The following is a 24,954-nucleotide window of genomic DNA, read 5'->3' as shown; positions in this document are numbered from 1 at the left end:
TTGTTGACTCTTTTATTTTTCAATCATCACACATAACTCAAATGTATCTGTTTACCAATTACCTCCTCCTATAACTGAAATTTATAAGGGCAAGATAGATAGATAGATAGATAGATCGATCAATCAATCGACCGATCATTGCCTATCAGTATATATAGACCAGTACAGAGCACATACTAAGCAAATGTTTTATTAAATGAATTAATGATGTGTGCTATGGGGATAGTTAAGACTCATTTCCCAATTTCATGTATCTTCATTTCTTAAATACAATCACATTTAAAGAGCACTGTTTCCTGGGATACCAGGCAATAACGAAACAGAATTATAACAATGATTAGTTTCACTATTTATTACCTGATTCTGAATTTGAAGTACTCTTTGGTTTTGGAGAAGTATTTTGGTCTGTTAACATCATCATTCTAGAATAAGAACAAATTGACAGTATTCTCTTAATCTTTCATTAATTCTCAGGAATCCTCAAATAATACTTAAAGACATTTCTATGCAATCAATTAGCCTTTAGAAAAAAAATACAACTGGTTAGAAAAAAATTAACGTATCTATTTGAACAAATAGTTTAATAATAAAAGGTAATATATTTATACATTTATAAATACTGTAAGACAATTTGTATAGAGGACAAGGCATAGTGTTTAGAAGCAGACAGACCTCGGTTTAAAGCTCAGTTTTGCTACTTAAACTTGAGTGGCCTTGGGAAAGTTACTTAACCTGTCTTGAGTCTAGATTATCTTGTTTATGCAAAAGGAATAGCAATCTTGTTTCCCAGGGTTCTTATGGTAAGATTACAAGTAACATAGAACATAATGCCTAAAAAATTAATATTCTTTTCTCTTTTACACTTTCATAAATAACACCATTCCCAATTCTATCCAAATGTGTAAAAGAGCATTAGCTATTACAAGAGGAAAAAAAAAGGATCAAAGCTCAGCCTTTGGCCACCAAAATGGGATTTCCAAGTCCTTAGCAAGACAATGGAGTTGAAAACTAAATGTGAGAAGATGATTTCTGTTACTGATTTATTGAACAGCTGAACTCAGTAAGCAAAAAAGAGTTTTATTCTTTCACATTTCCCCTTGAAATTCATACTATCAAAATAGTACTTTCTTGCCCCTGAATGAACTTTCAGGTATATTTCATTGCTTCTGTGGTATTCTCTGACAATAAATAGTCATCTTTAGGTAATGAAACACCCAGTATAATGTCACAATACTGAACTTTTATTACCCAAATTAAATCTCTTACTTTTCCCAACTTGGGTCTAATTTAGACTCATAACCTGCAGTGAGGAGAGCAACCATGGTTTTTTTTCTCTGTTTCTTGTTAATTTTTTCCCTCTGCTTGTTAACTATTCTTCAGGATCCTCTGGCACTGGAGTAGTAGGAAGGAGTTGCAGAGAAGGACAGAAAAGATCTTTCTTGATCTTGATTGATACTTTTATAATATGCCATTGGTGCCCTTTGGGTGTGACAGAAAACCAAATGCTGATTTGCTTCAAACCTGAAGTACTTTGAAGGGTTCGGTGACAGGACTTCCACAGCCCCCTCAATTGCTGTTCTTTATGATGACCTCAGCCTTTGCTTTTGATGATAGAACTTCCAGTCTCTTTCAGTCAAGTTTACTTTATCCTTTTCAGGAAGTCATACTGCGCATGATCCCTTTCAAGATGATCCCTGTGGGATCTATGTCTGACCTATTGGCAATATGCACAAATTTTTGCTGTGCCAAACTCTGAAAGTTTATCTAGCTTCCTCTTTATCAGCCATTCCAAAGCATCGAACAGACCATCTTGCTTTTAGACTTTTCAGGTGTGAGTCAGAAACCAAATTCTAGGGGATATATGTTGACCTTTCTAAATGGTTCTCCTGGAGCTTCTTCTCTTATCTTGAGGTAAGGAAGAAGTCTCCCCACTCCTTGCATATAAGACCAACAATATTAAAGAAATAAACATTCTTGATCATTTCATCCTTTCAGGGCATTTTTAGCCTTTTTAAAAATAGCTTGGAGATTGGTGACAGGCTAATGCTGAAAGAATTAGGTTTTGACCTCATCTTTTACAAATTCTACATAGATGGCTCTACATAGAACAGAAGATGGGGTAATTGTCATTTCTGTTTGTTTTAATCTATTGAGGTCACTGCCCAAACTCTTGAGACTGCATGAAAGCACATTTAACATCCTGCTACATTCGTCAAGCTCCTATTGACACATGTAGATTAAGGCTTAGAGGAGAGAACCCCAGAGTTTTACTATGAGTTTTAGAATACAGAAAGAATTCAATATGTAACCAAAGACTGCTCCCCTCCTCCATGCCTTCCAGCCTAAAAGACTACTGGAAAGACAAAGGGGACAGAGGCTTAGGAAATAAGCAGTTAGACAATGGGAACTGACTTCTCTTCCTCAAGCCCAAAATCTGGAGGGTAGGGGTAACAGGTGGGAAGATGACATTAGAAGAGGTAAAGAGAAAGCCCAAAGTAGAGGGGGCAAAGTGCCAAAGTCCCTGCTTAGCACTCTAGGAGGAGACGTCCACAGGAGGTGGAAACTCAATGTAAAAATAAGCATGGGATACTCAGGTAAAGAGTGGGCCTCAGCCCTCCTGAGAATTCTTTAGTTCCTGTATATTGTGAACCAGTTCTCAAGGTTCCACATACCAAAGGCAATGGAGAGAAGGTGGTCGAATTTAGAACCAAAATACATGGCATAGGGTTCTCATGGCTAGGTGACTTATCACAAAGGATGAAGAAAGGCAATTAAGTCAAAGTCTGGATGGAGGACTTCAATGAGACTCAAGGAGTTTGGGGTAGCAACAAAAGCTAAGGTAGGAAAAGCAATGGAGGACCTCAGACCCTTTAAATAAGGCCTTAAGTTCATCAGTGACTTTATCAGTATAATCCAGCCCAGGTACTGAACTAGTCTTGAAACCTGCAGCACTAATTAGTAAAAACTCAAGAGACAACTTGTGGATCTCAGATACCTTCAAGTCCCAACTTCACTCCTCCCCAACTCCTGGCCTGCCCCTATACCTATAAACCTGTATTTGGTGTGACTGTCCAAACTAAGACCTTTTGAGAGTAAAAAAGAGCTCTACTAAAAATTATGTCAGAACAACAAGCACATTCTTGGACTGTCCCAGGCAAATCTAGAGGTATGACCATCTACCTATATGCCATCCTCAGGAATATGGAATGAAGAGAAAATATGAAAGATTCAGCACTTACCCAGAAGACACTTACCTGGAAGTAACTGGATGGCATTAGTAAGTTTAACTCATTATTTTCCCACGAAATAGGGAAGAAAGGTGATCAAAGTCCACGAGAAGTTTAGACTAGTTATTTAAAAAATAAATATATATATCTGTATCTTTTTTTTGCAACATTCAAGTTGTAGGTTTTATTTTTTAAAGAAAGAGCAACATTTAAGGGATACAGAAAATCGGATCAGATAAAACAAAATCAAGCATTATAATACATTTGCTCCATTTCAGTACACAGGCAACAGTCACTAAAGTGGGCCTACACAGATCTACAACAATATAAACAAAATTCTCTTTCTCCATTAGGTACTATGTCAAAGTTATATTTAACTTGGTGAATGTGCTGCTTAACTAAAGAGAATGCCAAAGTGTCTAGCAGGTAACAAGTGCTCAAAACTGGTATCATTATTATCCAAACATCATTCCTTCCTTGAGCATATATTGCACTGTGAATTGTGGAAGGGATTTTAAAAAGTGAGTCCATCATCATTTCTCTTTGGTGATCTTAATAATTTATGCTTAAAATTGTCACTGTTGTTCACCAAAGCAGAATAATTCACCCAAGAATTACAGTAATAGATTTTCTTTTCTTCAGAAATGTTCATCATTTAGATACAAGCATAACTATAAGGAGGCTATCAAATTAATACTATTCTTCTCTCACTCAACATAGCTTCCCAAGGGGACAATTATGCTTTCAGTCCAGAACACTTCCCTTGCTTTTCCGGCTGGGATATCCACCTGCCTGTGGATATCTCCACTTGAAAGTGCGGTAGATATTTCAGTGTTTTCCAAACTAAAATCATCTGTCACCCCCACTCACTTCTGCTTTTCAATTTGTGTTCTTTCACCCAGTTTCAAAGCATCTTCACCATTTAAAATTCCCACCAGCAATTTACGGGAGTCCCAACTTCTCCACATCCAAGACAACACTTGCTGTAATTTGTCTTTTTGATTATAGCCATCCCAGTGAATGTGAAGTGGTATTTCAATGAAGTTGATTTGCATTCCCTTAATGGATAATGATATTTAGCATCTTTTCATCTGCTTATTGGCATTTGTATGTCTTCCATGGAGAAATGTCAGTTCAGATGCTTTGTCTGTTTTTAAATTGGGTTATTTGTCCTTTTATTGTTGAGTTGTAAGAATTCTTTATGTATTCTGGATACAAATCCCTTATCAGGTATATGATTTGCAAATATTTTCTCCCATTCTGTGGACTGTCTTTTCACTTCCTGATGAAGTCTGCTATCTTTGTTTTTAAACTTGTAAGGATTTTGTATAAGTTCTTTCAACCTTTGAAGATTTAGGTGTTAAAAAAAATTATTATATCTTATACTCCTATTGAAAATCTTTCAGAAGCTCTCATTACATTCAGGATGAAATAGCAAACCCAGACTTTAAGGCCACTTATAATCCAGAATGTGAGGACCTCACTGACCATCTTTGTCACATACTTTACCCTTCAGTCTACATGCCCTGAACCAAACTTTTCATCTTCCTTCATTAACGTTTCTCCTCAGTCTTCCCTATCTTAATAAATGGCAAATCCTCCTTCCAATTGCTCCAGCCAAATCCATGGAGTTAGCCTTGACTGCTTTCATACTTCACCACTCAGTCCTTCAATGATCCTATTAGTTCTGCTTTTAAAGTACATCCAAATCTGACCTCTCACTCTCTCTCCTCTTGCCACTCCAGTCCATACTCCAGTATCTCTTGCCTAGATTAGGGCAGTATTATCCTAACTGTAATCTCCCTAATTCCTTGCTTCTTCATAGTCTATTCTCAACACAGCAGCTAGAGTGATTCTTTTAAAACACAAATCATATCATATTATCTTTCTAAAACTTTCAAAAGCTTTCCAATTCACTTTTATTTGCCTACAATGCCTTATATGATCTGGCCTCCTGCTGCTTCTCTCACTTTATCGCCTGCCTCTCTTCTCTTCTCTCACTTCACACCAGGAGCTCAGGCCTTCTTCCTCAAGGCATTACTCCAGCTATTCCCTCTACTTGGAATGTTCTTTCCTCCAGTGAGTTACACAGTTGCTCTGTCTCCTTCTTTAGGCCTCTGCTCAAACGCTACCTTTTCAATGGTGATTCTCTGACCACACTACTTAAAAGAGCAAACCCTTATCCCAATACTTCCTAGCTCCCTATCTTGCTTTATTTTTCTCCACAGAGAAATTATTTACTGTCCACCTCCTCTAACTAGAAAGTAGACTCAATGGAGGCAGAGATTTTGTTTTTAATCATTTTTGTTCACTACAGCAATTAGATAGAAAGAGAGATAGATAGCAAATATATCTCCAGCAACTAGAATAGTTCTGACATAAAGTGAGTCTTCAACAAATACTGAATAAATGAACATCTGAATTTGTGGGCTAACAACCATACCTGCTACATAACTATTGGAACAAAGGGTCTTAAAAACACAACTTTAAAAATGTTAGTTCTTACGTTTTTCTATGGCATTTCTGATAGTCTTCTGAAGAGGTACCTAGGAAAGGAAAAAAAAATCTATAGGAAATATAATTCAGGGGAGAGGGATCAAGATGGTAGAGTAGGAGGATGTGCAGCTCGCCTCCCACAGCAAACACATCAAAAATACATCTACATGTGGAACAATTCTCACAGAAAATTAACTGGAAACTGGTAAAACTCCTATATGAGCAAAGCTGTCTTTAGCGGCTCTCCATGTAACCTAGTAGGATGGGGAAAAAAGGCATTAGGTTGGGCTGTGCACCCTAGGAGGGATCCAAAGGGAATAGAATGTCTGCATGGGCTGATCCTCACCTTGGGGAGCGAGCAGGTCGAGCTACAATCTCAGCATCATAGTCCTGGGGCCCTGTGCAGAGGAGACAAGCCCCTCTGCCTACTGAGAAATCTGCTGAGACAGACAAGGGCTAGAAATGCCTAGACTCTACTCATGAGGAGTATGCATGTGCTGGCTTGCCAGCAATCAGGGCAGAGATAGCCTCACAGCACTTCCCAATCTGAAAAAGCAAGTACCCCAGCCCCACTACACGGATCTACACAGATCTAGGCAAAGACTTGGTCTAGCTACCCAGAGACAGACCAGAACACCTGGGGTATAATCCGGGTGGAACTAAGCTGGCATTGTCACTGCACACATGGGGCAGAGTCAAAGGAGCACACAGTGGCTAAGTGCTGAATCTTGGACAGACAGAACCTGAGAAAGGGCTCAATCTAGCTCCTCAATCTAGCCTCTTTATCTAGAGACAGCCCAGAGAGCCTGGGATATTAACTGGGTGGAGCTGCAGAGGCCACTGTAAAGCTGCGCAGAAGTTCTTCTCCTAGGAGAGTGCCATGACTGCACCCACTCCACACCATAGCTTAGGGCTAGCTCTGGAGCAGATAGGTCCTGGGAGAAGACCGCCTCAGAGGCAACCCAGAACTCAGGAAGCAGTTCAACTTCAATTCCTGTAGTCACAATGCTCTGACTCCCAGCCCCAGCCTACTCCACACCACAGTCTTACACTAGATCTGGGACAAACACAAGAGAAAGGGATGTGACCTTAAGATGCTTCTGAGCTGAACTATGGATGCCTATACAGGTGGCACACAGGTCCTCTGTGACTGCATGAGCCTCACTTGCTTCAGGAATCAATTCCTTTAGGGCAGGGCATGCACTCAAGGGCAACACAGCCTGACTGAACCCTACCCTCAGAACTTTTAAGCCAATACTGGGAAGGAGACCCTGCCTCTGACAGGGTGGTGACAGCCAAGGATCAAAGAAGAAGCCCTGCCTCACATTCTGCATAGGCTCTAGATACTTCAACAACAAACCATACCCCTATCAAGGGGATAATGGCCAGCACAACCTGAGGAAAGAAGTGGCTGGTGTTCCTACCAAAACCAACCTTTACACCAAAAACAATGGACACACATAGTCTACATAGGGATGCTCCCACATAAAAACACCCCTTCAAGAACACAGTAGATAACTGTTCCTCTCAAATTCATAGAGGCAGAGAAAGTTAAGCAAAATGAAAAAGCAGAACTACTCCCAATTAAAAGAACAAACGAAATCACCTGACAGAACAAACAATGAAATAAAGCTAACCAGTCTATGAGACTCTGAGTTCAGAAAAAAAGTTAATAAAAATGTTAACAGAATTAAGGAAGATTATCAATAGAAATGCAGATAACTGTAACAAGGAACTAGAAATTATAAAAGTAAACCAATCAAAAATAGACAATTCAATTGCTGAGATAAAAACCATAGACAGACACAATGGAGAGCAAGCTAAATGACACAGAAGAACAAATAAGTGATCCACAAGATAGAGTAATGGAAATCACCCAATCAGAACAGCAGATAGAAAGACAAATGAAGAAAAATGAAAGCAAAATATGAGTTCTATGGGATAATATAAAATGCACCAACCTATGCATAACTGGGATTCCAGAAGGAGAAGGGGATGGGGAATTTAAAATGTATTCAAAGAAATTATTGCTGAGAACTTCCTAAACCTTAAGAAGGAAACAGATATCCAGGTACAGGAAGCACAGAGGGTCCCAAACAAGATGAACCCAAACAAATCCACATGAAAAAATCATAATTAAAATGGCAAAAGTTAAAAATAAAGAGAGGATTCTAAAGGCAGCAAGAGAAAAACAAAGAGCCAGTTACAAGGAAACTCTTAAGACTACCAGCTGATTTCTCTGCAGAAACTCTACGAGCCAAAAGGGAGTAGCATGATACATTAAAAGTCCTGAAAGGGGAAAACTTGCCATCTAGGCTTCTCTACCCAGTAAGATTATCATTTAGAACAGAAGGAAATATAAAGAATTTATCAGACAAGCAAAACTAAAAAAATTCAGCAAAACTAAATCATACCTTAAAAGAATTATTAAAGGGTCTTCTCTAAACAGAAAAGAAGCTAAAATCTATGGGAAAAGGAAAACTACAATAAGAAAGGCAAATATTTAAAAGGCCTGAAGATCACTTATATAAGCCAATATGCAGATTTTAAAAATGTAGAAGTGACTATAACTACAATAAACAGTAAAAAGATAAGCATTAAGATGTAAAATAGGACATCAAAATCAGAAAATGTGGAGGAAGGAGCTATAAAAATCTAGATCTTTCAGAGTATGTCTGAGCTTCAATGACTATCAGCTTGAAGCAAGTAGATATAGTTATGGGACAACATACTTCAACTCCATGGTAACCACAAATCAAAAACATACAATAGGTTTATCAAAACCAAAAAGAAAGAAACTCAAGCATACTACAAAAGAAAAGCATCAAACCACGAAAAGGAAAACAAAAAGAAGAAATGAACAAGAACAACAAAAGCAACTGAAAAGCAAAGATTAAAATGAGAATAAGTACCTACCTATCAAAAATTACTTTATATGTCAATAGACTAAATGCTCAGATCAAAATACACAGAGTGGTAGTTTGGATAAAAAACACGAACCTACAATATGCTGCCTACACGAGATTCTCATTTTGGGAAAAACACATACAGACTGAAAGTAAGAGGACAGAAAAAGATATTTCATGCAAATGGAAACAACAAGAAAGCAGGCATAGAAATAACCACTTCAGACAAAACAGACTTTAAAACAAAGGCCATAAAGAAGGGTATTATATAATGATAAAGGGACTCGTACAAGAAGAAGAAATTACACTTGTTAACATACACACCCAGTACAGGAGAACCTAAATATATATATAACAAATACTAACAGCCATAAAGGGAGGAGTGGACAATAATACAATATTAGTAGGAGACTTTAACACCCCATTAATATCAGTGGAAAGACCTAGACAGAAAATCAATAAGGCAACAGAGGTCTTAGATGATACAAGAGGCAAGCTGGACTTAATTGATATCTATGGGACACTATATCCCCCAAAACCAAATATACATTCTTCTCAAGTGTGCATGGAACATTCTCTGGAATAAATCACATACTAGGTCACTTTGTGACTAATTAAATCTGTGCCTCAACAAATTTAAGAGAACAGATATTATTCTAAGCCTCTGTACTTACCACAATAGTATGAAACTAGAAATTAATCACAGAGGAAAATGCGAAAAGAATAAACACATGGAAACTAAGCAATGCTCCTAAAAAACAATGGGTCAACAATGAAATCAAAGAAGAAACCAGAAAATACCTCAAGACAAATGAAAATGAAAACACAGCCATACAAAAATCTATGGGATGCAGCAAAAGCAATTCTAAGAGAGTAGTTCATAGTGATACAAGACTTCCTCAAGAAACAAGAAAAATCTCAAATAAACAACCTAACCTACCACTTTAAAGAACTAGAAAAAGAAGAACAACCAAAACTCATAGTCAGCAGAAGGAAGGAAAGAATAAAGATCAAAGAGGAAATAAATAAGATAAAAGTAAAAACAACAGAAAAGATCAATAAAACTAAGAGCTATTTTTTAAAAAACATAAACAAAATCAACAAGCCTCTAGCCAGGTTCACCAAGAAGAAAAGAGAGAGAACCCAAATAAACAAACACAAGAAATGAAAGAGAAGAAATGACAACTGATATCACAGAAACACAAAGAAAGGATATTATAAACCTTTATAAGCCAACAAATTGGACAATGCAGAAGAAATGAACAAGTTTCTAGAAACATACAGCCTGCTAAAACTGTATCAAGAAGAAACAGATAATTTGAACAGAATGATCACTAGAAATGAAATAGAACCTGTAATTTAAAAAAATCCTTGCAAACAAAATTCCAGAACCAGATAGCTTCACTGGGAATTCTACCAAACACACAAAGAAGAACTTAAACCTAACCTTCTTAAGCTATTCAAAAAAAACCAAAGAGGAGGAAACACTCCCAAAGTCATTCTATGAAGCCACCAACACCCTGACAACAAAACCAGAAAAAGATACTACAAAAAAGAAAATTACAGGCCAATATGTTTGATGAATACAGGTGAAAAAATCCTAAACAAAACATTAGCAGACCAAATCCAACAATACAAAAGAAGGATCATACAGCATGATGAAGTTGGATTCATGCTAGTATCCCAAGTATGGTCCAACATTAACAAAAGGGAAGACAAAAACCTCATACTCATCTCAAGGAACTCAGAAAAAGCACTTGACAAAATTCAACATCCATTCATGATAAAAACTCTCACCATGGTAGGTATAGAGTGAACGTATTTCAACATACTAAAGCCATTTATAGCAAGCCCACAGCCAACATAATACTCAACAGTGAAAAGCTGAAATCTTTCCCACTAAATTCAGGAACAAGACAAGGATACTCACTCCAGTTCCACTTAACATAGTATTGGAAGTCCTAGCCACAGCAAGAAAACCAGACAAGAAATGAAAGATACTCAAATTGGAAGGGAAAAAGTAAACTGTCACTATTTGCAGATGACATGATACTCTACATAGAGAACCCTGAAGTCTCCACACAATAACTACGAGAACTAATAAATGAATTCAGCAAAGTACCAGGATTCAAGATTAATATACAGAAAATATTACTGTATTTCGATACACTAACAATGATATATCAGAAAGAGAAAGCAAAAATACAACCCTGTTTAAAAATCATGTCAAAAGATTCCTAGGAATACTAGGGCAGTCTACCCAGGCAAAGAGATAAAAGCAAAAATAAACAAATGGGACCTAATTAAACTTCTAAGCTTTTGCCCAGCAACAGAAAGCATAAGCAAAACAAAAAGACCACCTACAGAATGGGAGAAACTATTTGCAAAAGAAGAGACTGATAAGGGCTTAATTTCTAGAATATATAAACAGCTCATACAACTTAATTTAAAAAATTCAAACAACCCAATCCAAAAATGGGCAGAAGACCTAAACAAGCAATTCTCCAAGGAAGATATACAAATGGCCAATAGGCACATGAAAAAATGTTCAATATTGCTAATTATCAGAGAAATACAAATCAAAACTACAAAGAGGCATTACCTCACACCAGTCAGAATGGCCATCATTTAAAAGTCCGCAAACAATAAATAATGGAGAGGGTGTGGAGAAAAGGGAATCCTCCTACACTGCTGGTGGGAATGCAGTTTGGTGCAGCCACCGTGGAAAACAGTATGGAGATTCCTCAAAAGACTAGGAACAGACTTACCATATGACCCAGTAATCCCACTCCTGGGCATATATCCAGAAGGAACCCTACTTCAAAAAGACACCTGCACCCCAATGTTCACAGCAGCACTATTTACAATAGCCAAGACATGGAAACAGCCTAAATGTCCATTGACAGATGACTGGATAAAGAAGATGTGGTATATTTATACAATGGAATACTATTCAGCCATAAAAACCGACAACATAATGCCATTTGCAGCAACATGGGTGTCCTTGGAGAACATCATTCTAAGAGAAGTAAGCCAGAAAGAGAAAGAAAAATACCATATCAGATCGCTCATATGTGGAATCTAAAAAAAAAAAACAAATACAAAAAGAAACAGACTCACAGACTCATAGACATAGAATACAAACTTGTGGTTGCCAAGGGGGCGGGGGGTGGGAAGTGACAGACTGGGATTTCAAAATTTGTAGATACTGACAGGCATAGGCAGAATAGATAAACAAGATTATACTGTATAGCACAGGGAAATATATGTAAGATCTTGTGGTAGCTCACAGCAAAAAAAAAATGTGACAATGAATATATGTATGTTCATGTATAGCTGAAAAATGGTGCTCTACACTGGAATTTGACACAACATTGTAAAATGACTATCATTTAATAAAAAAACGTTAAAAAAAAAGAGAAAGAAAACACATAGGGACCTGTTCATTTGTGTAAAAGAAATACAAGAAGGATAAACCATAAACTAAAGAGACCTGTAAGGGGTGGATAAAAAAGGAGTAGAAAAAGGAGGGGAACAGGATCGTGGTAGCAGGAAGAAAAAGGAGGAAGTAATAGTTTTCTGAGAATAATTTTTTTGTATAGCTATGACTCTTAGAACCATAGCAATGTTTGACATGTTTTCACATAGCCCCCTTTCCCTGAATAAATAAACAAAACCAAACAGGATGGGGGAACCAAAAATTGAATACTACATTAACAAAGGAATCTAACTATGTAACAATTGGATAACAACTGCACTAAAAGGGGAAAGGAAGAAAAGAACTAGCCTACATAATTGGGAAAGAGTATGTTGATTGGATACTGTATTGCTAAAGTCAAACGGAACTGCACATAAATGCTGTAGTAAATGTATTTTTCACAGGGGTCTGGATTAACAATTCTGAAACTTCTTTGTGTGTGTACTAGAATAAATAAATAAATAAATACATAAATAAATAAAAGTGTTGGATTTTAACCAATAAAATAAAATACCCATGAGTCCATATCTATATAATTGAATAAATAAATTGCAGAAAATATACAGTTCTTTTATGACAGACTCCCAGACAATAAATGTAACAGGAAAGAGTGAAACAGAAAATCACAATTAAATGAACACCATGGTAATAACTGTTGCAGTCTGGTTCCTCTGATGACTGGTAATATCATTGAATGAAAGTGTGAGGAGGAACAGGACTTACAGAGTCTCAAATTATCTTTTCCTAAATATTTATTAACTACAAATGGAAACTAGTAACTTTACAATGGAGAAAATCAGCAGATATGACCTTAATCAAGTGATGAAGTTTAACATCACCAGCAATAAGATATATGTACTTACATCAAGAACTCCTAATACAACATCATTTCTGTGGTGTTCTTATCAAAAAATCGCATAATCTCTTTTGAATTATGAGAAAACACTAGACAAATTCAAATTGAGGGGCATTCCAAAATAACTGATCAGTAATCTCCAAAATATCAAGATTATAAAATACAAAGAAAGACTGAGGATCTATCACAGACTGCAGTAGACTAAGGGAGAAGAGACTCTAATGCAGTGTAGGATCCTAGACAGAATCCTGAAACAGAAAAGACTCTAATGCAGTGTAGCAGCCTAGAGAGAATCCTAAAACAGAAGAATAGACATTAGTGGAAAAAATTGGTGAAGTGTGAAGGTCTGTAGTTTAGTTAAGAGTTTAACACCAATGTTAATTTCCTGATTCTCATCATTGTCATATAAGATAGTATTACAGAAAGCAGGGTGGGAAACATATGGAAACCCTCTGTATTATTTTTGTAACTTTTCTGCAATTCTAAAATTCAAAATAAACATTAAAAAAAAGTAAACCCATATGTGCTTAAGCTACCTACTATTAGCTATGTGTAGCTATGTACCTTTGGCTACATGTAGCCAAAAGTAATCCCAATCAATGAACTTAGCTTAGAAATCACTCAAAAGAAAAACTGCTTTGCTTTTCCAATATACATGTAGGTTTTCCCCTGTAATATGAGGAAAAAGAATGTGAAACTCTGATGAACATAGATGCCAAAATCCCCACCAAAATATTACCAAATAGAATCCAACAACACATAAAAAAGATTATACATCATGACCAAGTGGGGTTCATCCCAGGGACACAAGGGTGGTTCAACATACGCAAATCAATCAATGTAATACATCACATCAACAAGAGAAAGGACAAAAACCACATGATCATCTCAATCGATGCAGAAAAAGCATTTGATAAAATTCAACATACATTTATGATAAAAACTCTCACCAAAGTGGGTATAGAGGGAACATATCTCAACATAATAAAAGCTATGTATGACAAACCTACAGCCAGCATAGTACTCAACAGTGAAAAACTCAAAAGCTTCCCACTAAAATCTGGGACAAGACAAGGATGCCCACTATCACCACTCCTATTCAACATAGTCCTGGAAGTCCTAGCCACAGCAATCAGGCAATAGAGAGAAATAAAAGGGATCCAAATTGGAAAAGAAGAGGTAAAAAAAAAACAAACATGCCGACGACATGTTACTATATATAGAAAACCCTAAAAGGTCCACACAAAAACTACTAGAGCTGATTGAAGAATTCAGCAAGGTAGCAGGTTACAAAATTGACGTTCAAAAATCAGTTGCATTTCTTTACACTAACAATGAATCAACAGAAAAAGAAAGTAAAGAAACAATCCCCTTTAAAATAGCACCCAAAGTAATAAAATATCTGGGAATAAATCTAACCATGGAGGTGAAAGAATTATACACAGAAAACTATAAACCATTGATGAAGGAAATTTAAGAAGACTTTAAAAAATGGAAAGATATCCCATGCTCTTGGATTGGAAGAATCAATATTGTTAAAATGGTCACACTACCCAAGGCAATCTACAGATTTAATTCAATCCCTATCCAATTACCCAGGACATATTTCACAGAACTAGAACAAATCATAATAACATTTATATGGAACCATCAAAGACCTAGAATTGCCAAAGCATTACTGAAGAGAAAGAAAGAGGCTGGAGGAATAACTCTCCCAGACTTCAGACAATACTATAGAGCTACAGTCATCAAGACAGCATGGTATTGGTACCAAAACAGACACATAGACCAATGGAACAGAACAGAGAGCCCAGAAATGAACCCACAAACTTTTGGTCAACTCATCTTCCACAAAGGAGGCAAGAGTATACAATGGAATAAAGACAGTCTCTTCAGCAAATGGTGTTGGGAAAACTGGACAGCAGCATGTAAAACAATGAAGCTAGAACACTCCCTTACACCATATACAAAAATCAACTCAAAATGGATTAAAGACTTAAACATAAGACAAGATACAATAAACCTCCTAGAGGAAAACATAGGCAAAACACTATCTGACATACATTTCAAAAATTTTCTCCTAGTAGAAATAAAAGCAAGAATAAACAAATGGGACCTAATGAAACTTACAAGCTTCTGCACAGCAAAGGAGACCATAAGTAACACAAAAAGACAACCTACGGAATGGGAGAAAATTTTTGCAAATGAAACCGACAAAGGCTTGATCTCCAGAATATATAAGCAGCTCATACAACTCAGTAAGAAAAAAATAAACAACCCAATCCAAAAATGGGCAGAAGACCTAAACAAGCAATTCTCCAAGGAAGATATACAAATGATCAAAAGGCACATGAAAAAATGCTCAATATCACTAATTATCAGAGAAATGCAAATCAAAACTACAATGAGGTATCACCTCACACCAGTCAGAATGGCTGTCATTCAAAAATCCACAAATGACAAATGCTGGAGAGGCTGTGGAGAAAGGGGAACCCTCCTACACTGCTGGTGGGAATGCAGTTTGGTGCAGCCACTATGGAAAACAGTGTGGAGATTCCTCAAAAGACTAGTAATAGACTTACCGTATGACCCAGGAATCCCACTCCTGGGCTTATATCCAGAAGGAACCCTACTTCAGGATGACACCTGCACCCCAGTGTTCACAGCAGCACTATTTACAATAGCCAAGACATGGAAACAGCCTAAATGTCCATCGACAGATGACTGGATAAAGAAGAAGTGGTATATTTATACAATGGAATACTACTCAGCCATAAAAACTGATAACATAACACCATTTGCAGCAACATGGATGCTCCTGGAGAATGTCATCCTAAGAGAAGCAAGCCAGAAGAAGAAGGAAAAATACCATATGAGATCGCTCATATGTGGAATCCAAAAAACAAAAACAAAAACAAACAAACAAAAAACAAAGCGTAAATACAGGACAGAAATAGACTCATAGACATAGAATACAGACTTGTGGTTGCCAGAGGGGCGGAGGGTGGGAAGGGATAGACTGGGATTTCAAAATTGTAGAATAGATAAACAAGATTATACTGTATAGCACAGGGAATCACAGAGGAAAAAATGTGATAATGAATGTGTACATGTCCATGTATGACTGAAAAATTGTGCTGAACACTAGAATCTGACACAAGATTGTAAAATGATTATAAATCAGTAAAAAATGTTTTAAAAAAACATTAAAAAGAAAAGAATGTGAAACTTACCTAAAATTGCAGAGAGGTCAGGAAACTGTGGTGCCTTCTCTATTGCTACTGCTTTACTGGTATCCAAAAGAGTGGAATTCTTACATAGCAGGTTTTCTTCCAACTTGGGATACTCCCTATCTAAAGAAACAGTAAGAAGTGGCACAAAACTTTGAGTAAGAGCACACAAGTGGCAGGTTACCTTTTTCTCCCTAACTTAGGTCCCCAGCCCATACCATGCTACGGTAATTGAAAGTTTTGGATGCGACAGAGGAAAAAGACAAGCCTTGATGGCGTCAAGGTAGTAAACAATCTTTGGGCTATTGCAGTGCTCCACCTGCTTTCTTTCACATAGTTTTGCCTTATAAAGATTATTGATCTAAGACAGTGATGCAAAGTGTGTGTGAGGGATGAAGAAAAAGTGTAGAGTTTTTGTTAATTTGTTATCAGCTTAAAACAGATTGTTAAAACTATGTTTGATTTAAGTCCATGGTAACCACACACACAAAAGTACCCATAGAAAATACACAAAAGAATAGAAAGGAATCAAAGCATATCAGCATAAAAAAGTCAATGAAAGACAAAGGAACATAGCAAGAGAGGAAAGAGGGGCAAAAAGAACTACAAAAACAGAAAACAATGAACAAAATGGTAAGTCCTTCTCTACTACTAATTACTGTAAATATAAATGGCGTAAACCAGATCAAATGACACAGAGTGGCTAAGACAGCATACATGGGAGCTACCTCTCATATTTTATGTATAAGCTTTATGTATAAGCTTTAAAACTGACATCAAGGAATAGCAGTTTGTTATTTAGTGACATGATAGTTAATGGGACACAGGTGTAACTGAGCTTGTGATCTGTAGTCCTATGTGGCTGACTATGGAACACAATGGATAGTGGGCAGAAGAAAGTATGGCGAGGAAGACAAGTACACCTCCTCAAAAGGAACATTATTCATTGCAGTGTTTGTGGACGAGGAACAACTTCTATACTGAACAACTCAAGACTGAAATTATTTTCTCACCTAAACAATAATCTGATCCTCTGAAGATTTCAGGTGATGGGAGGCTACTTAAACTCTCTTCAAAACTCTTGTTTTCTGTATAAGAGTCTGTGATTGAATAACTTAGAAGAGAGCTAGAAATATCATGCTGCAAACTTAGTCCTGTAGAATAAGCAAACACATAAAAAGGGTAAAATGTTTTAATAGTAAACGATTCAAAATCCTAAGAATTCAAATTTGTAGAAATGTATATGCAGTTGTATACTAAGAATGTAAAATTAAACATACAACTAAAAAAGCATACTATGGTACACAACTTTAATTCCAATTTTAGAAAATAATTATGTTTTTGATGTGGAAAAATACATTATAAACCATTTCTATTTTCAAAGTTTTGTAATTTATTCCTTTCCTACTTTGGTTCAGTTGTAATTCTTCACTCAAAAATTCAAGTTTTATATAAAAGTAACCCATTGGTTGTAAGCTAACTAGCTGAGGAGAAGAAAGTGATTCCAGTTACTCCATTTAAAAACTATGAGCCTAAACATAAACTCAAAGGAACACACATCAGGGGAACTGAACATAGAGCTCAGGAATAGACTCACATACATGTGCAACTGATTTTTGACCAAGAAGCAAAGACAATTCAGTGGAGAGAGGACACTCTTTTAAACAAATTATGCTTGAAAAACTGGATATCCACATGCAAAAGCAAAACAAAACCAAAAACTTACTCATACCTTCCATCATATAAAAAAGTTAACTCTAAATGCCTCATAATTCTTAGCGTAAATCCTAAAACAACTTCTAGGAAAAAACAGAGGAGAAAATCTTCATGACACTGAGTTAGGCAAAGATTTCTTTGATATAACAGTAAAGGGATGATTCATAAAACAGTAACAATGATAAATTAGACTTCATCAAATTTTAAAACTTCTATTCAACAGAGACAGTTAAGGTGAGAAGACAAGCCATAGATTAGGAGAAAACATTTGTAAATGGACTGGAATTCAAAATATAAAGAACTCTTAAAACTCAGTAATAAGAAAACAAATATCTCAATCGGAAATTGGGGAAAATATCTGGACAGAAAATCTCCCAGACTTAGAGGTTTTTAAAGTCATCCCTGTGAGAGTAAACTAGATGAAAAACTTCCTAATAAACGACAGGGATAGAACTTAGTACTTAAAGTTAAGAACCAGAAAGTTTAGTAAGAAAAGGGAAGACATACTCTGCTATAATCAGTCAACATTTATCAAGTATTTTCAACAGGGCAAAATAGAGATCAACACTAATAGAAACTGGTGGGGTGGGGTATAAAGGATGAAAGAGAGCATTGCTCTGAAAACCCGTTATCTCCCAGCCTGGAGTTAGCTGACTTATACCTGTCTCTGCTCACTCATTACCTACCGGGGACAACTAACTCTTCGTCCTTCCTGTTTTGACCTCGTTACACCATTCTCTTCCACTCCAAGCCCCTCCTTAAAGTTGATAGTTGTTTTCTACCTGGCCACCTCCTCCAGCCACCACTGCAACACTTAAGTTGACTGGCCCAATCCTTCCTTCATCCTTCACGTCCTCAGACATCACAGGTAGGTTATTCCCTCCGAGTATCTTTTACTTCCCCTATTTTAACTGCCCTAGATTGCCCTTCCCTATCCTTGCTACTTTTACTTTCTCATTCTATCTTCAACCTTCTCACCCAGATGTTGTTACACCTCTCTTGTGTTCCATCTCTCAAAATTCCATGAATATCATGCTCAAGAGAGCTATCTCTTCCACAAAAACCCAGAACTCAAGCCAGGCTCAGTAATTAGGAAAGCCCTGTGCTCACAATCTGAGTAGCTGGGTAGAGAAAAGAACAAACAAATGTTCATGACTGTATCAGTAAAAGGTTGTTCCTCGTGTCACAAGTTAGAAATAAAAATGAATTTAAATTACATTTACATCAATTTATACCATACATTTAAAAAAGTCAAACAGTTCTACAAGGCTTTTATCAAAAACTGCAACCTCTCATAGCTCCCCACTGTAATTTCCTATTCTCTAGAGATACCTATTTTCAACTCTATTAACTCTACTGTTTAATTTAATGTCTATCTTTATATTTATAAATTAACTGTATTCAATGATTTTATCACTATGGTTGCTCAAATATTTTTACAGCTGAGCCATGTACTAGGAGCCATATTATCTATATCATCATTTTGCTACAGGTTTTTGTTTTTCCCCTGAGTTATTGATTATTTGATTTTAAAATTAGTTTTCTAATATCCATTTCATCCCAACTTCTTACAGAAGTAGAAATTTCCTAACAATACGGAAAAAAAAATTGCCAGAGCATCTATCAGCTCCTTTCTTTTTCTTTCTTTCCTTCCTCCCTGCCTTCCTATCTTTTTCTCCTTCTTTCTTTCCTCCTTCTTCCCCTCCCTGCCCCCCACCTTTTTAAAGTATTCCTGTTGGAGAGCTCAATACACTTGCTCAAATTTGGACTGGTTGTTGTCCTCTAGACTGCTGCACAGATGTATTTCTGGGATTTCTCTTTACCATTATCTTAAGAAATTCTTTCACATATTTCCTGTATTAGAACCTTTGATTTCTGGATCCCATGATTTCTTCTTTACTGATTTATTCTCTAGTTTTGTTGGAGTATCTTCTTCATTTCCTGAGAAAAGATGCACAGAAGACCTGTCTAAAAATTTCTTTATACTTTCTTCACTTTTGAGTGATTGTGTAGCTGGGTACAGAATTCTAGACCAGAATATTAAAAAGAGTGACTATATTTTTTGGTGCTTGACAGATTTAAACCTCACTGCTCCATCTTCCCCTTCTGCCCCACATCTGGCCAAGCTGATAAGCCCTGGTGCCCCATCTTTTGGCAATGCCGGCAGGCAAGTTAAAACCATGCATGGAAAGCCTCATCCCAGCCCTACCCTCTAACCACCTAAAAACCCCAAACCAGTCTCCTTTCCGTACTCTCTGAAGCCATTCTCAGTCCTTCTCAGGAGACACCCTCCTCTCCAGAAGGCCTCATTCTATCAGTAGTAAACCTTTCAATAGACTCTTGGTATGTTGGTGGCATCATTAATCTTGAAATTTGAGGCAAATTTTGGGTGAAGCTCTACCCTATGTCTGCAAAATCAATTCCCTTCAGAAAAAGAAATGCATTTTCCCACCATGTTTTAGCTTCTGGAATTGCTCTTGAGAAGTTCAATGCTATTCATATTCTTGCTTGCTTATTTGCAATCAGTATTTTGTTTTCTCTGGAAGACTCAAGGATTTCTCTATCCCGAGGATTTTTAAATTACATAATGTTGTGCCTTGGTGTGGATCTTTTTCATTCACTGTGATGGGCAGCTGGTGGTTTAATAATTTCCTTTCTATCTACCTTGTAATGTCTGGAACTACTATTTTTCAGATGTTAGAATGCCTGGACTCATCTTCTAATTATTTTTCTTTTTGAAATAGCAGCTTTATTGAAATAAAATTCATATTACATAAAACCCAGCCTTTTAAAGTACACAATTCGGTGGTTTTTGGTATACTCACAGAGTTGTGTCACCACAATTTCTACCATTTATCTTCTCTTTGATATCTGTTCAACTTTTGGAGTATTTCCTTAAAATCATCACCCAACCCCTCATAGAATTTTTATTTCTGATTTCATATTTTTATTTTTTAAGAATCCTTTTTGTTCTATGAGTGTTCCTTTTTAGAGCTGCCTGCACTTGTTTCGTGGACTTTTTTTTCAATATCCTGAAGATGATAATGAAAATACGACCTTTAAATGTTTCTTTTCTATGCATTGTCTGTGTCCTTCAAGTTTCTTTTTATTTGGTATCTATCTTTTTTTAAAATGTTTTTTAAAAATGACTAGTAATTCTTGAATGCTCAAGAATGAGGCACTAAAACAGCAATTGGAAACTCAGGATTCATGAGTGGGATCTAGGAAGTAATGGGCTTTACTGAAGGGTATTTGGACAAGGACCAGATCATGACTGCCAGAATACAGGTCTTCTCCTGGGCAAAGAAGTTTCCAAAAGAGGAATCTTACAGTCTCTTAGTTGAGGTGTATTTTCCCAAGTTGTGGTAAGGAGTCTGGGTTTCACCACAAAGTATACAGACTTTACTTAATTCCCTTCCTTCCTCCTTCCACACTTCACGGCTAGATTTCAATATAGCACCCTTAGCAGTAGCTAGCATCCCTGAGTTCAGACCCTCTTCTTCAACATCTCTGGACTGCCGTGGTGGGAAAAAGAGTAGCCATCTGGTCACAGTGTCGGGGAAGAAATCAAAGTGTCTTTAACTGCTACTTTTACAGATTTCCAAAAATCCTATTTTCAACATTATCTATATCTTTTTTTCAGGAATACACAATGCCTCTAATTCCTGAACCTACAGCCTTTGTCAGTTTGCTTCATGGTTTGACATCATTCTTAGGTACCTAGATTTCAGTGTCCCCCCCACTTTTTTTGGTCTGTTTGACATGTTAGGCCTATTATAATTTATTCATCTACCTTCCAGATTCCAAACTCTTGTTGATTATCTCTTGCCAGCTAAAATCTCTTCTCTCCCCTTTCCTCCACCTTTTGGTTTCATGCCTTTTTTATGCCTTTAATGGTATTTTAGTGAGATTTCAGAACAGAGAAGTAAATGTATATGTTTAATCCTCAACATTAAACAGGAAATCCTGAGTTAATTTTCATCATGCTGCAAAATCACTAGATTCTAAGATAAAATTAAAACAATTAATTACATGTTAAATAGAATTCTATAGGCTACTCAAAATCTAACCACTTACATTTTATTATGGGAAAAAGTATTCTAGGTCTCAAATATCAATTGACAAATGAACTTAGAACACAACCAGTTTGTAAATTAGAGACAGTCTATTTTCTATTTCCTCATTCTTTTTGCACATAAACTTGATAAAGGTAGTAACCAAGGACATTTATCATATGTTTAAACTATAATTTTAGAAAATACTGATGATGGTTAAATTATCTACTTCCTCTAAATAGAGTAGAAAACTCATTCAACAAGCATTTCAAACTATATTATGTCCCAAGCATGGGATAGGAAGATAAAAGTTACTGCTTATTTTCAATGGCTTTAAAGCCTAGAAGAACAAAAATGGTTATACTGTTGTTTTGACTCCTATAATGGAAGTATACAAAGAGTGCCAGAAAATTACCAGGATAGAACAACTCATCTAGAAAGGGAGAAGTGCGATCAGGAAAGGCTTCCCAGTAGAGATGACACCTGAATCTATTTTTGAAGAACAAGTAGAAGTTAATAGATAAAGAAGGGAGAAGAAGGAAAGAAAAAAACCTCTGTTGAGCACCTCCTATGTTCCTCTGCTCTGTATTTTAAGAAAATTCCTCTATTCTATTCTCTAGCTAATTAATTTGATTTTCAGCTGAATACATCCCAATATTAGGCTCATTTCCTGAGTTTTTAAATTTGGCGATATTTTAAGCTTCCAGGGACTATAATTTTTTTTCTAGAAGCCCATTATATTATGGATTCAATGGACTTTTATCTCTAGAGAGATATTTACTTGTCTCTACAGGGATCTTTAAAGTTTTCTACCATTACCTCGGGTGCTAATTTCTCTGTCACATTTGTGGTCTCTCTTCCATAGCACTAAATTTCTTCAAATGTTTGCTGTTCCTGAATATCTGTTCGTATCTCCATTTGATAATCTGTTTGTATGGCAGTGAGTATAAATTCTGAAACAACAGCCTGCCTCTGGAGATTTTAGAATAGTGATGAGACATTCTGAGAACTTATGCTTTGGGTGGGGATGCCCTCCTGTATTTTCTGGGTATTTCAGGTTACATGGGAGCACTGCCCTAATTGTTTAGCAAGTATCCACATTGGAAGTTTCCTGTATCAGAATTCTTACTTCAGAGAGCCATACTTTATCTTTTTTTCTGGGGCTTAGAAGCATAAGCATAATGTACATCTTTTACTTTTTCACCCCTGTGCCATCCTTGTGGCAATGTGGAGTTACTTCAGACTCTCCTCTGCCTCTCATTCCAGCTCCAGCACTGACCCTTAGGAACAAGCCCTTTAGTTCACTTTGCTTGGGAGCAATTCCCATGGTTTTATCTTGGCAATAGGCACTGGTCGCTGCCAGTGTTTGCAATATAAGAAAGTGAAAGAAGGGGGCCAAGTCATGTAGTGCCAGAATACAGTGCTTAATCAATCACCTTGACAATTCCTTCAGGGTCCCCTCTATTATAGTGTTTTGCATTTATTGATCAAGCATTTTGAGTTAAGTATTATCTCCAGAGCTATTCTTATCTCTGCAGTGCTTTTTCTCTGCTCTTCATATATTCATTATTCTGATCTCATTTGCTTTTAAGAATTCCTCAGTATTTCTGGTGTGTTGATGGTATCCTTTCTTGTTTTTTAAAGTAAATTCAATTACACCAATATGTAGATGGCTCACAAATTTCTATCAGCAGCCCCTCATATCCAACTGCCTATTTGACACTGCTACTTAGTCATCTTAAAGGCATTCATAATTTATTAAAAAGATAATTTATGATCTCTCCCTCAAACAAGATTTTTTTCAGTGAATGGCATCACCTTATACCCAGTTATGCAAGCCAGAAACAGGGGTCATCTTTGATACCTCTATCTTCTTCACCCCTCATTTGCCAAATTCTGTCTATTTCACTTCCTACAACAGCCATAAGATATGCCCACTTCTTTCCATTTCCAATATCATCCCTTAGTACAAAGTGCCATCATTCTTCCCTTAAACTACTGCAGTAGCCTCTTAACTCTAATTGCTTCCACTCCTCCTTCTATCCGTACTATAGCTAACGTGATCATATCATTCCCTATTTGAATGACTTCAGAGGCTTTCTGCTGCTCCAGAGATAAACACCAGTATCTCTGACCTAGCCTACAAGGCTTTGCAAGGCCTGTGTCTGTCCAACCTTGTCTTATTATCACATCTCCTCCTTCTCGCTCTACTTCAGCCATGCTGGCCTTCTTTCAGTTCACTGAACGCACAATGCTCAGTCCCATGTTGGGGTCTTTGCACATTCTGTTCCCTCTGCCTGGATTGCTCTTTATTCATCTCTTTGCATATGCATAGTTAATTTCTACTTTTTTTCAGATCTCAAAGAAATTGGCATTCCTCCATGGAAGCCTTCCCAAATCTCTCCAACTAAATTCAGTTACACCCAAGTCAACCTCTCTTTCAGAGCACTTATCACAATTATAATTTACTGGTGTGTGCCTGAAAGCTTTAGGAATGAAGTCCAGAGCACAAGCAGAAGGGTTCAGCTTGCACCAGGAGAAAGACACCTCTTCCACTGAGATGACAAGGTGGGGTAGAGATACAAATGGTTACTTACATGCGTAAGAAAACAAGCTGTGTATGTTCATATCTGACAATCTTACCTGATGTTAGTTCACTATTTGATGAACTACTGTCAACCTGGAGATAATATGTCTCCGACTCCTATGCGAGATAAGAAAGATATAGCACAAATTATGAGATTGAATATTTTTATATTACAATATTATATCACATTGATTTGGCTACTTTGAAAATATTAGGAAAAACTAATGTCGACTTCGTATGCCAGTTTCATATGGAACAGATTCTTTCAGCTGATTGATATAGATGTAGTCTGATATTTAATATTAAATCTAGAAATAAATCTTAAAATATAATGTTGTGGACATATCTAAGGAGTCAACAATATAGTAGTCAACCAACTGTTGTGGGATAACCCAGCAACTAG

General features: G+C 36.7%; 1 protein-coding gene across 4 annotated transcripts in view; it reads right to left on the bottom strand.

Annotated features, from left to right (window-relative positions):
* Nucleotides 1–24,954, bottom strand: part of MEIKIN (meiotic kinetochore factor) — an 84,378-nt gene that overhangs the window by 57,053 nt on the left and 2,371 nt on the right. For all 4 annotated transcript variants that reach the window (XR_012069572.1, XR_012069578.1, XM_072957452.1 and 1 more), the window contains exons 4-8: nucleotides 24,608–24,668; nucleotides 17,207–17,347; nucleotides 16,197–16,316; nucleotides 5,734–5,773; nucleotides 358–422 (exon numbers count right to left, since the gene is read on the bottom strand). Coding sequence is in view for 2 of the 4 variants with exons in the window: in XM_072957452.1 (XP_072813553.1) it covers nucleotides 358–422; nucleotides 5,734–5,773; nucleotides 16,197–16,316; nucleotides 17,207–17,347; nucleotides 24,608–24,668 (427 nt within the window). In the remaining 2 variants the exon portion in view is untranslated. The remainder of the gene's footprint in view (nucleotides 1–357; nucleotides 423–5,733; nucleotides 5,774–16,196; nucleotides 16,317–17,206; nucleotides 17,348–24,607; nucleotides 24,669–24,954) is intronic.

This window comes from Vicugna pacos, chromosome 3 (genome assembly GCF_048564905.1).
Source record: "Vicugna pacos chromosome 3, VicPac4, whole genome shotgun sequence".
Lineage (NCBI taxonomy): Eukaryota > Metazoa > Chordata > Mammalia > Artiodactyla > Camelidae > Vicugna > Vicugna pacos.
Note: the sequence above shows the minus strand (reverse complement) of the source record. Positions and strands in the feature narration are given on the sequence as shown.